Source organism: Felis catus, chromosome E3, assembly GCF_018350175.1.
Source record: "Felis catus isolate Fca126 chromosome E3, F.catus_Fca126_mat1.0, whole genome shotgun sequence".
NCBI classification, from domain to species: domain Eukaryota; kingdom Metazoa; phylum Chordata; class Mammalia; order Carnivora; family Felidae; genus Felis; species Felis catus.
Genome location: NC_058383.1, coordinates 5,294,240 through 5,306,437, shown reverse-complemented (window position 1 = coordinate 5,306,437; position 12,198 = coordinate 5,294,240). Strand labels below are relative to the sequence as shown.

At 47.4% G+C, this 12,198-nt stretch overlaps 2 protein-coding genes across 6 annotated transcripts in view; one reads left to right on the top strand and one right to left on the bottom strand.

Moving 5' to 3' along the window:
• Positions 1-141: 141 nt before the first annotated feature.
• EIF2AK1 (eukaryotic translation initiation factor 2 alpha kinase 1) overlaps positions 142-12,198 on the bottom strand; it is a 31,946-nt gene continuing 19,889 nt past the window's right edge. For all 4 annotated transcript variants that reach the window (XM_023246864.2, XM_045048315.1, XM_023246865.2 and 1 more), the window contains 4 exons: positions 6,156-6,270; positions 5,612-5,694; positions 4,312-4,545; positions 142-506 (listed from right to left, as the gene is read on the bottom strand). In XM_023246864.2, the coding sequence (XP_023102632.2) occupies positions 336-506; positions 4,312-4,545; positions 5,612-5,694; positions 6,156-6,270 (603 nt within the window). In that variant the 3' untranslated portion in view covers positions 142-335. The remainder of the gene's footprint in view (positions 507-4,311; positions 4,546-5,611; positions 5,695-6,155; positions 6,271-12,198) is intronic.
• Positions 7,746-11,899, top strand: ANKRD61 (ankyrin repeat domain 61). Of its 2 annotated transcripts, none has more exons than XM_045048316.1 (3): positions 7,746-8,156; positions 9,083-9,177; positions 10,790-11,899. In XM_045048316.1, exons 1-3 carry the CDS (start codon positions 7,941-7,943, stop codon positions 11,733-11,735), a joined length of 1,257 nt encoding a protein of 418 aa, XP_044904251.1. In that variant the 5' UTR covers positions 7,746-7,940; the 3' UTR covers positions 11,736-11,899. The 2 variants fall into 2 exon arrangements, with proteins under 2 accessions (XP_044904251.1, XP_006941976.2); XM_006941914.5 differs by having other exon boundaries at positions 7,749-8,156; positions 9,080-9,177.

Sequence of the window (12,198 nt, the reverse complement as noted above, 5' to 3'; positions counted from 1 at the left end):
CTGTGCAGAATGTTCCAGAGGAGGGCTTGGTGGTCGACAGGCAGAGCTCAAAGGAGAACAAATTGAGCCCGGTGTCTAAATCTCTGCTTTCAGAGACTGGAGAGACCGTGATATTAAAAATCAGGAACTCATAGACAAGGACAAGGGTAAGAAAATAGGTTTAGTTTAGAGAAGGCTTCAGTCCACAATGCTGGCTTGTGGAAGGATGCCTTAAGGAAAAGCAGTTTGGGGGAACTTCTACAACTTTAATAAGTCTTGTACAGGTTCACTAAATACAAGTATACCATCCATACCCTAATAAAGACTAAAAATTTACATTCCAGTTGACTGAAGGATTAGAAGTCCAAGTTCACATTTACAGAGCCTGATGAAGGCGAGACGGGCACACTCCCACCCTTTGTGTCGTCCTTAGCCCTTCTGTCCTGAGAAAGGAGACTCAGCTGCTTCTTCAGTTCTTCAATTTCTTTTTCTTGCTCTACTATTTTCATCTGTAGAGTGAGGTTAACCTGTAAGAAGAACATTTTAAGCTCCATTAAAACGGCTTCCTCCATTTTAAACATCCAGGCATTCCTCCCTCTGCATGCTTCCGGTGGGCCTGAATTCCAGTTACGGCGGCTAGGGAAGCAGCGCCAGGCACCCAGCAACGTGTTCGAGGGGGAGGTTCCCTCTGTTGCGTAACCGCAACTGTCAGCACCTCAGTCCACGATGTACGACCAGGGGCCAAGCATCACTCTGACTGTCAGTGCTTGGTCACTGCGTCAGTGCTGCCAATGTGTGTGGTTGTGTTGCCTACTCGTCCCCAGTGACAAACCCATGAGACAGTTTTTAAAAATGAGTAACTGGGTCCCCTGGTGGCTCAGCTGGTTAAGCGTCCGACTTCAGCTTGTGTCATGATCTCACAGTTCATGGGTTCCGGTCCCGCATCAGGCTCTGTGCTGACAGCTCCGAGCCTGGAACCTGCTTTAGATTCTGTGTCTCCCCCACTCTCTGCCCTTCCCTCACTTGGAGTCTGTCTCTCTCTCTCAAAAATAGGTAAACATTAAAAAAAATTAAGATCTCTTTTTTAAATAAATTAAATAAATAAATAACTGAAATAAAATGAATAACTGAAAACGGAACCAGCCAACCAAGACAGAAGTGCCCCAAGCTAATGAGAAGCGATGATGCTGGAGGGGAAACCGTATCACACCTAAATGATGTTTGAGAAGAAACAGCTGACTGTGGGGCTGCTGCTCCTGCCGCCACCAGATGGGATGCGCAGCTCCAGGGCCCAGGAAGATGACTTAACATAAGTGAGGAAAAGGACAAAGATGTCCCAGAGAAAGTAACAGCAAAATTCATGTTGAAAAACCCTTGGGAGATATTTCACAACACTGGAAGTGCAAAGGATAAAATGTTGGGAGCCGATCCAAACTTAGAAAGGAGTGTACAGTTAGGGGTACCTGGGTGGCTCAGTCGGTTAAGCGTCGACTTCGGTCTGGGTAGGATTCTCACGGTTCATGAGTTCAAGCCCAGCATCAGGCTCTCTGCTGTCAGCACAGAGCCCACTTCAGAAACTCTGTCCCCAACTCCCCCTGCTCCTTCCCCACTTGTGTGTGTGCACTCTTTCAAAAATACATAAACACTGGCACACCTGGATGGCTCAGTCGGTTAAGCGTCCGACTTCAGCTCAGGTCATGATCTCACGGTCTGTGAGTTCAAGCCCTGCATCGGGCTCTATGCTCACAGCTCAGAGCCTGCTTCGGAATCTGTGTCTCCCTCTCTCTCTGCCCCTGCCCCCCCTCGTGCTCTGTCTCTCTCAAAAATAAATATTAAAAAAAATTTTTTTAAATACATACATGTTAAAGAAAAAAAAGAAAAGGAATATACAAGGCACCAAGGCATAGAAAAGACGTTCATTCTGTATCCTAAATTCTACTTAGAAGATGGAAGCAGGCGCTGTTCACGCCACTCCTGAACACTTTCTTAATCACAGTGCACTAAATACTAGTTTTACAACTGGCTTCGTTTCCATGTACATCTGAAACTGACAAGTTTTAATGTTTGGAGAAACATTTTTATTTAAAAACAATTTTTTACTATTTTTGAGAAAGAGTGAGTGAGAGAACATGAGCAGGGGAGGGACAGAGAGAGAGGGAGACACAGAATCTGAAGCAGGCTCCAGGCTCCGAGCTATCAGCACAGAGCCGGATGCAGGGCTCAAACTTACCACAAGATCATGACCTGAGCCAAAGTCCGATGCTTAACAGACTGGGCCATGTGGGCGCCTCTCTGAGAAACATTTTTTTTTTAAAGATTTTTTTTTTCAACGTTTATTTATTTTTGGGACAGAGAGAGACAGAGCATGAACGGGGGAGGGGCAGAGAGAGAGGGAGACACAGAATCGGAAACAGGCTCCAGGCTCTGAGCCATCAGCCCAGAGCCTGACGCGGGGCTCGAACTCATGGACCGCGAGATCGTGACCTGGCTGAAGTCAGAGGCTTAACCGACTGCGCCACCCAGGCGCCCCACTGAGAAACATTTTTAAAGGTCACGGGACAACTGTAACTTCCCATTGACTACTAACATCCATTTGCATGGTTTGAGCTCAGCATGGTCATTTTTAGTCTGTATGACCACGCAAAGCAATGACTGCCTGTATGTACAAATTTTATCTCTATAGGCATGTGTAGGCTATATTATAAAGAATTCCAGGCTCTGAGCTGTCAGCACAGAGCCCGATGCGGGGCTCAAACCCAAGAACTGTGAGATCATGACTCGAGCTGAAGGTAGACGCTTAACTGACTGCGCCACCCAGGCGCCCCATCTAATATCTGACTTAAATGGGAGGAGGAGATAAATTTAATAACCACATCTGCTATTTTCAAAGACTCGGCAAAGTACTACACCCATCTGTTTATCATTCAAGCCAGTGAAATTCACGGTTTTACTTGAAAATTAGTAAGCCTTAAATAGGAAACAGATCCACTAAAGGGATCGCACAGATAGTTCTCAGACTAGCGTGCATCAGAGCCACTTCAGGTGTGTGTTAAGCACAGACCGCTGCTCCCTCGCCCTCCCCGGGACTTCTCTCGGACTAGGTCAGGGCACCAGAGAGGGCCTGAGAATTCTAGCAGGTTCCTGAGGATTTTATGCTGCTTGCCTGGAGACTGCACCGTGAGGACCAGGGCAGTGAATGCAATACTGCTCCAGCACAGGGTGTGCAACTCACTCGGGGTGTCTTGTTAAATGCAGATTCTGACTCGGCACGTCTGGGGTAGAGCCCAAGACCCTGTGCATTCTCACCAGCCCTCCCCCACACTTGGAGGAGCAAAGTGCTAGAGGATCTGCGAATGTATCTTTGAATCAAGCTTTCGTTAAACCTCAGAAAGTTTCTAGAGAAACAGAACGGATGTTTCTCCGGTACATGCAGACCAGAGACAGTGCTTGGCTCTGTAACATGTCTGGAAGGAGGAAAGGAAAGCGGGTGTCCTGGGGTGATCACAGGACTGAGAACCAGACACACACCTGCACGCGGAAGGGTCATAGATGGGCTAAGGCGGTCTCTGCCACCGTCCCTCCACCTCCCCCCACGAATTCCTGCTTTCACCCTTTGCCAGGTGCTCCTTTTTACTAGTAGGTGTGTTATAATCATTTAGAAAAGGTTATACATCACGGTTGGAAAGAAAAAGAAAGCCTTCTGACTTAGCAAGATGGGGCTAAAAAGCACAGCCTACAATTACATGTTTACGGTAGATGGTCGGCAGTGGTCACCTCGCTTCTTGGACTATGAAAAGTGTGTTACTGGGAACTCTGGGAAGGAGTTTAAATGTCTGGCTCCCACAAACTTTATTCTAAGCTCAACTGTTCCTCGTGAAATCAGATTCACAATTCAAATTCTATTTTAAGCTTCATATTTTCCCCAGTATTAAAAATCCATATACAGGGGGCACCTGGCTGGCTCAGTCAGTGGAGCGCGTGACTCTTCATCTTGGGGTTGTGAGTTTGAGTCCCACGTTGGGCAGAGTTTACTTTAAAAAAAAAGAATGGGGGCGCCTGGGTGGCTCGGTCGGTTAAGCGTCCGACTTCGGCTCAGGTCATGATCTCACGGTCCGTGGGTTTGAGCCCCGCATCGGGCTCTGTGCTGACAGCTCAGAGCCTGGAGCCTGTTTCCGATTCTGTGTCTCCCTCTCTCTCTGCCCCTCCCCTGTTCATGCTCTGTCTCTCTCTGTCTCAAGAATAAATAAACGTTAAAAAAAAAATAATAATAAAAATTTAAAAAAATTAAAAAAAAATTAAAAAACAGAATGAAGAAAATACATATATACATACGTTTGCAGAATTTTGGAAAAGTTCGCTTTGCAGCAGCTCAACAGCAGACGGTCTCTGAGATGCGTTCTTTCTAGTTAAGAGTTGGATATACTTGGCTTGTACAGGACACCTCTTACTGAGGGATTCAGGTATCTGACCAGTTCTTAAACCTGTTAAAACTTGCACTCGCTCCATTTCTGTTCCAAACGGCTGAAAGAGCTCCAGCAGGATCACACCCAAGCTATACATATCTGACTGGAGAAAGCGGAGGAAAGGGAATTTAGTGGTGAAACACACAGGGAGAGAGTACCCTTTCCTTTGTAAGGAAGGATGGTTCACAGACCTCACGAGGAAGGAAACCTAGTGGGCGGACTCACCCCTCACAGCAGCATGTGTCTGCCACCTGCAGCAATGGCCCTGAGGGAGAGGTGACTGGTACTGTCACAATCCCTGTCTCTCAACAGCAAAAAGGGGCATCCACGGGCACAAAGGATGGACAGCCGGGCGAGGGGCAGGGTAACCCCCAGCACCCACAGTCACTACCACACTATCACTTCCCTGCAAATCCAGGCTTGGAGCAGCCAGAGCGAGAGGTGTGAGCCCACAAGGGCTGGTCCCAACTAAGGGGGTCACAGTGTCCCTGCGGCCTGCTCCGGTGGTGCCCCCTCTGCCTCCAGACACAGTTAAGCATTCTGAGGAAGTTCAACAAGCTGCAGAAAATGTGTTACTTTGCCTGAAAGAGTTTTTCTAGAGAAAAGTCTTTGCCAGATAGGATTTTAGGAACAGCCATGGTTTTTTCTGACAGTTTATTCCTAGTCACTAAAAAGCTGAATGATTCATCAAAAGAAAGAAAATCTATTAGGCTGTTATTCTGAGAAATGGATTTACTTTCAAGGAACAAAACGGACTAAAACTCTTCAGTATCTTCATTCTACTTCAAAGGGAATCAAGAACCACAGTTCCCTGTAGCGTTATTTAGCATTTTTTTGAGAAAACAGAAGAAAGGCAGGCTAAAACAGGCTTCTATGAATTCTAGCATCCTGAGGTTAACAGTGACCTTCTAAAGGGAAGGCTCATTTCAAAAATAATTTATGACACCCACGGATTTATAAGCGGTAAAGTAGCCTAAAAGTCAGTGCCGTCAGACTCTGCTGAAAAGCTAGGTTTCCTGTTCTGGCAGTTTGATGTAACAGACAAGGTACCCTGCTCAGTTATCTCCCCAGTTCCTCTGCACGAGAGCGGCCATCGAATTTATCTGCGCTTCTGCTACTCATGACCGCAGACTCCGTCTAACAAAAGGGAGAAAGGCAGCGAATACTACCTTGGCATCATACTCGGATCCTTCCAACTGCTCAGGGGAGGCGTACAGACAGGTACCCACTCTGGAAGTGTGCGTGGGCATTCCTACGATTGGAAAAGCCAGACATTTAAACACTGCGGAGTTCACACTGTCTACAATAAAGAACACGGACTCTGAGCAGGGCACTGTAGCCCCCGAAGCAACGATGGTTGCTTTTTGTTCTTATCTTACTTTTGCTATTATATTAAGTCTTTGTGATTCTCTTTAAGCGCAGGGGCACCTGGGTGGCTCAGGCGGTGAAGTGTCTGACTTCGGCTCAGGTCATGATCTCGTGGTTCGTGGGCTCGAGCCCTGCGTCGGGCTCTGTGCTGACAGCTCGGAGCCTTGGAGCCTGCTTTGGATTCTGTGTCTCCTCCTCTCTCTGCCCCTCCCCCACCTGCACTGTATGTCTCTAACATTTGTAAAAATATATCCACAAGTTCAATCATGCCTCTTTTTTCCTTAATGCCAAAAAAAAAAAAAAAAAAAAGATAGAAAGAAAAGATCACAACCAAAATAAACTTACTCTTCCCATCTCTATCGATCCAGTCTCTGTTCTTCTGTATGATGTCTGTGCAGGCCAGACCAAAGTCGCCTATTTTTACTTGCTGATCAGGGCCATGAAGAAAAATATTTCTAGGCTGTAAACAAACAGAACAATTCCTTGGTGTTCTTAAACAAATTGTAAAAATGCATAGACATTAAGAGTTTTCAACTCAGGAGCAGGGAGCCCCTCAAAAATGAAAAATTAGAGCAGTGGTTCTAAAACTCAAGTGCACATTAGAATCACCAAGGAGCTTTAAAAAAAAAATCCCAATATCCAAGCCATTCCACAGACCAATAAAATCAGAATTCTTGGGGGTGCACGCAGGCAGCAGTATTATTTAAAGTTCTCCATGTTGGGGTGCCTTGGTGGCTCAGCTGGTTAAGTGTCCAGCTCTTGATTTCAGCTCAGGTCATGATCTCACGGTTCATGAGTTCGAGCCCTGCATCAGGCTCCAGGCTGGCAGCACACAGCCTGCTTGGGATTCGCTCTCTCTGCCCCTCCCCCCACCCCCCACTCTCTCAAAATAAATAAACAAAAAAATAGTAATAGAAGTCCCCGTGTTACTCCAAGTTTGAGAACCACTAACACAGAGCACACTTTGTTCACAACTGGTCAGCCGAGCGTCAGAATTCCCTGAGAAGCTTTTAAAAACTATCATCTTCTCCAACAAGCCAAAGACTGATTTTCTTTTTAAGTTTATTTTTTTATTTTGAGAGATAGAGAGAGAGCAAGAGCAAGCAGGGGAGGGGCAGAGAGAGAAAGAGAGAGAACGAATCCCAAGCAGACTCCGTACTGTCAGCACAGAGCCCCATGCAGGGCTCGAACTCACAGACCGCAAGACCATGACCTGAGCCAAAGTCGGACGCTCAACCAATTGAGCCACCCAGGCGCCCCAGATTTCTTTTTTTAATGAGAACATTTTGATATTTGTGAAAAGCTCCTGGATGATTCTTTTCTGTTAGCCAGGGCTGCGACTGTGAAGGGACGCATTCAGCTCTATTTAAGCAACCGGTGCGGACCCAAAACTTCTCCCAATGGAACTAGTCCTGTGGCAGCACAGACCTGCGCCCACACTGAGGGGAAGAGGCCTTCTACTCAAAACAAAAAACGTATTTAGGTTAAAAGTTGGCTTTTCTCTTGAAAAAAAAATTAAAAAAAAAAAAAAGGGGCGCCTCGGTGGCGCAGTCGGTTAAGCGCCCGACTTTAACCAGGTCACGATCTCGCAGTCCGTGAGTTCGAGCCCCGCATCAGGCTCTGGGCTGATGGCTCGGAGCCTGGAGCCTGTTTCCGATTCTGTGTCTCCCTCTCTCTCTGCCCCTCCCCCGTTCGTGCTCTGTCTCTCTCTGTCCCAAAAATAAATAAACGTTGAAAAAAAATTAAAAAAAAAAAAAGTTGGCTTTTCTTACTTTAAATGTAATAATTTTAATTTTTTATTTGCACCTATAAATTCCTGTTTTAGCTTTTTTTTTTTTAACTATCGCCAAATGGAGAATAACACAGAAATGATCTCATGCACACGATGATAATTTGGCTATGTTTTTGTGACTGAAAAAAGTCCCCAAACCATGTTTCTATCTGCCACTGTATGACCTAACAACAAAGCTTTAAAAAGTTGAGCCTGATAGAAAAGTGAACCTTGTTCACAGATACAATCCTTCACAGTTCTAGAATGGAACTGAAGGGGTCATAATGAGACTAAAACTGACCAATTCTGTCACAAGTGTCCCCTGAACTTCCAAGTCCCTACTCTTTGAAGTTTTGCTCATGGGAAACATAACCAAGAGAGGCAGCAGGGAGCTGGTGGCCGACGGGGCCAAGCCCCTGGAAGAAGGCCCAGCCGCGGCCCTCCACATCAGACTCTACGAGGCCATCATGAGGGAGGACTGTGCGGCCATCCGGGTGCTCCTGAGAAGCCACCCCGTCAACCAGCCCATGACCATTCTGGCCAACTCCACCAGCTACCGACTCCTCCTGAACCAGGTACCCCCCCACACACTTTCTGCTCAGCCACCTGTAGGGAAAAGACACGCTGCTCCGAAGGCCCACCACCTAATTTGTGTGGGCTCCTCAAGGCCCCACCACACCCGCAGCCCCACGGGTCACCCCCAGCGCACCGCATGGCCAGAGCAGGCCCTCCTAAGTCGACGTGCCCCCCCCCCCCAGTTACCACACACACACGGACACGCGAAAGGACTAGAACGTGTTTAGTTGGCACAATGCTGATGCCATCCTCTCAGATATGGTGATGACAGCTGTGTGAGGGATTACTTTTCCCCTTTTTACATATGCTTTATCATTTTCTACATTTTTATACAATTACCTTTATAGTTATTTTTTCAAAAAGTCACCCTCTCCCTTACCCCACCTTCTTCCCTCATCCTTCTGTCACACTGTGAAGCCACTGATTACATACATATGCATTTTAAGAACCGGCATAAACAGCTTGGCGAGTCACAGGACACATTCTATGTTCTCTCTGAGACCCCGGAAATGTGGGTGTTACTCCTGAGACTGTAACTCCGGCAAAGTAGGAAAAAACACAAAACCGCACTTGTCAATCACCCTGCAGGTTAATTTAAGGACAAAGTGACTTAGTAGCAATTACCGTTATCTTTCCCCTGTGGGCTCCCCACAAGAATCAACTTCCAAAGCTTTCAGTAAGTGATTTCTGTTGCCTTGGTAAATCTGCATTTATGTAAAACACAGGTTTTATAATAAGAAACTCACTGGTTTGGGGTCCTTTAAAACAGTCAAAAGGAAGGAAAATTTCCATGCACATACCAGAAAAAACACCGAACTGAGATACTAAATACACGTATTTCCTCCAAAACAGCAGGCTGACACAATGGCCACTTCTCCCTGCACAGGGCTCCTTGTAACGTATTTCGGTTTCTCCCCCGAAGCAGACGCAGTCCGTCATCCCCATTCATCTGGCTGCCAAACACCGCAAGGCGCAAAGTTTGCTCTGTTTGCTAGAACATGGCGCTGACCCCGAAGTAAGGTAACTCGACGGGGATCACTTCTAAGTGAGGAGACGCATGACTTAGGTTACCCTTCCCGGTCACGTCCGGACTCACCCATCCTTCGGTGTCATGGACTACAAAATCCTAGGTCTCGAATGAGCCCGTTTCCTTACTGACTAGATGAGAGCCTCTGAAAAACTGGCCGAAACGCAGGAATACACACCAGGCAGCCCACTGAAAGCATCCTGAGAATTAAGCACTCAGCAATGATGCTGTGGAAAATGCGTTAAGTCCTGGTCGCAGCCCTCAAGGAGTTTAACACCCTAAGCTAGGGTGAAAAATAAGTAAACAGAAACAGACAACGGATTTTCTTTTTATCACCCACCCCTAGAAAGTATGCTTCACAAAAGAGAAGCTTGTGTGGCTCCTCAACCCGTCTTCACCACCTAGACCAATGCCAGGCACTAAGTGCCCGATAAATACTACCTAGTGAAGCAACACCTTCTTGGCCCCATAACAACAAAGTAAAGCCCCAAATCCTCACTATGCTCCAGAAGAGCCCCCCAACCTGTGTGGCTCCCCCCTCACCCCTGCGCACCCCTGCCCAGCTCTGCAGACCCTCGCGCTGTCCTTCCACGACTGGACGTCACCAACGCGCCCCTTCCTCCACAGCGGCCCCTCGGTGCACCCTTTCCGACCCTTCCACCACAGGCCGCCCCCGTGGGCCCTCATAACTCTTAGAACTCTCCCCACAGGTAATTCTGGCCTAGCTACTGAAACGCCTTTCATGCCAGACTGTCAGGCCTGCAAGGGCAGAGACTGTTTTACCCTATCCCTCCCTAGCCTGGGGCCTTACGCTACATAAATACACGCGAACTGAAAGTCATTTCCAAATCTCAGCAGATCCGGTCAGCTATTCATAATAAGCCTTCCCTTTTCTCTGCCAAATAAAGCAAGTTCGGAGGCCACCCAGAGAGACCTCAGCAGAGGGGCGCACGGGGGCCGCTGTAAAACCCTGGCTGCACCTGAGTTGGTGCAGGGAGTGAAGACCAACTGGTTTCACTAACTGGGGGCTGTGGGTCTCCAGATTCGACTCTGTCTTCTGTTCCACCTCCCCACACGCGGGGAGCAGATACAGGGCCACGAAGAGCCACGTCGGCGGGGGTTCTGGCCCGGTTCGGCTCAGCTCTGTGTTAAGACCAGGTCACACCCAGGCCCACGGAACTCTCCCGCGTGGCTGCTAAACCACAGCACCGTGTGAGGTGCTGGGGCACAGGATTAACTAACATACAGCCTCGGAGAGGCCAGTCCCAGCAGGGGTAACAAAACTGAAACTGCTGTAGGAAGCTAGGCCCCTCCAATGCTGTGACGCGCAGCACCCTGTCCCCCCAAAACGCCATGATACCCCGAGGACTAAACGGCCATGCGGATTTCCAAACGCTTCTTCCAAGTAGTTGAGGAGAATTACTTCAAATAGACATTCCCTTCTTGAGCGCTAATTCTTCGTGTAGATACAATGTAGGTATTCATGGATATAGCGTAGACATTCGTTGATACAGCATAGATATTCGTGGATACAGTGTAGATACTTGTGGATATAGCGCAGACATTCGTGGGTACAGTATAATCTGTGATGAATAACTATTTTAGGGACACAAGAGGCCTTACCACACTTCACCTGATGCTGCTGCACTGGCCGATCGTTTCTACCACGTGGACAAAACCGGGGAACAGAATACGAAGGATCCTGACAGACGTTCAGAACAATGCCGTAACATGTCTCCGCATTTTGTGCGAACACGGGGCCCAAGTCAACGCTCGGGTAGACAACAGCAACAAACACTCTCCCCTCCACCTGGCCATAACCTACGGGACCTATCCAGTGCTCTCCATTTTAGCCCAAAATGGTGCCCACATCAATGCTGTTAATGAATCCAGCATGACGCCCCTTCACACGGCTGCGGACATGCTCAACAAGGAGATGATGGAAACACTAATTGCCTGCGGAGCAGATGTTAACTGCGTCATCTCCTCCACTGGGAACACGGCCCTTAAGCTGGCGGTGTGCACGGCGTCGAGCAAAGCAGGCCGAATGCTGGCCGCGGGCGTGAACTGCATCCGTTTACTGCTAATTCACGGAGCCCAAGTGAATGCCCAGGACCACGAAGGTCAAACGGCTATCCATGAGGCGTGTTTTGGAGGCAGAGAGGCAATTATCAATCTCTTGCTCGAATTTGAAGCAAATGTCAACCTATTAACAAGAAACGGGGAGTCTCCCGTCTACATGTATCTTCAGCGCAGTTCCAACGTAAGGGACACGGAGCTTCTGGCCAGGCTACTTCATCGCTCTTATCCTTTGAGACTGACCAATAACCACGGAATTCTACCTGCGGGAATCATGCTGCCAGAATTCCACCTCTTAAGGGAAACCCTCATAAAGCTATCTCAAAGACCCTTATCCCTACAGGACATCTGCAAAAGGAACCTCAGGAATATTTATGGTGAGAAGTACAAAGGGCACCTGAAGCGACTTCTCCCCGCGAACATGTGGCATTCCGTATATGGCTTTCATGACTTAGCTTACCTCCTGAAATAGCACCCCCAAGTGGCACAGGCCACGGAACTTCAGTAACTCACCGCGCAGTTTCTGGCTAAGACACATACCCGGGCAACACTGAACCCATCAGCTTGCACATCCCGGACGTACAAACCATTTGGTTCCTAAACTTTTTTCAAAAAATAAAATGATCTGCACGTTAACTTTTTTGTTCCCAAATACTCTTTTAAATACATTTTCCACAATTCAACTTTTTGTTCAAAAATAAGCCACTTAAAAACTCTTCTGCCAAAGAAGTAAACGTGTTCTTTCTTGATAGCCTGTTCTGATTAAAAATCAGGATAAGCATAGATTTTTTAAACAGCAGAAAAAAATTGGCCATATTAAATTCCCTTGAAGATACAAAATTATAGAAACAGATTTTATCTCTAAGGCTGCAATAATCTATGAGGATTTTTGTCCGCATTAAATACATTTAACGTCCTCAATTATATTAGTACTC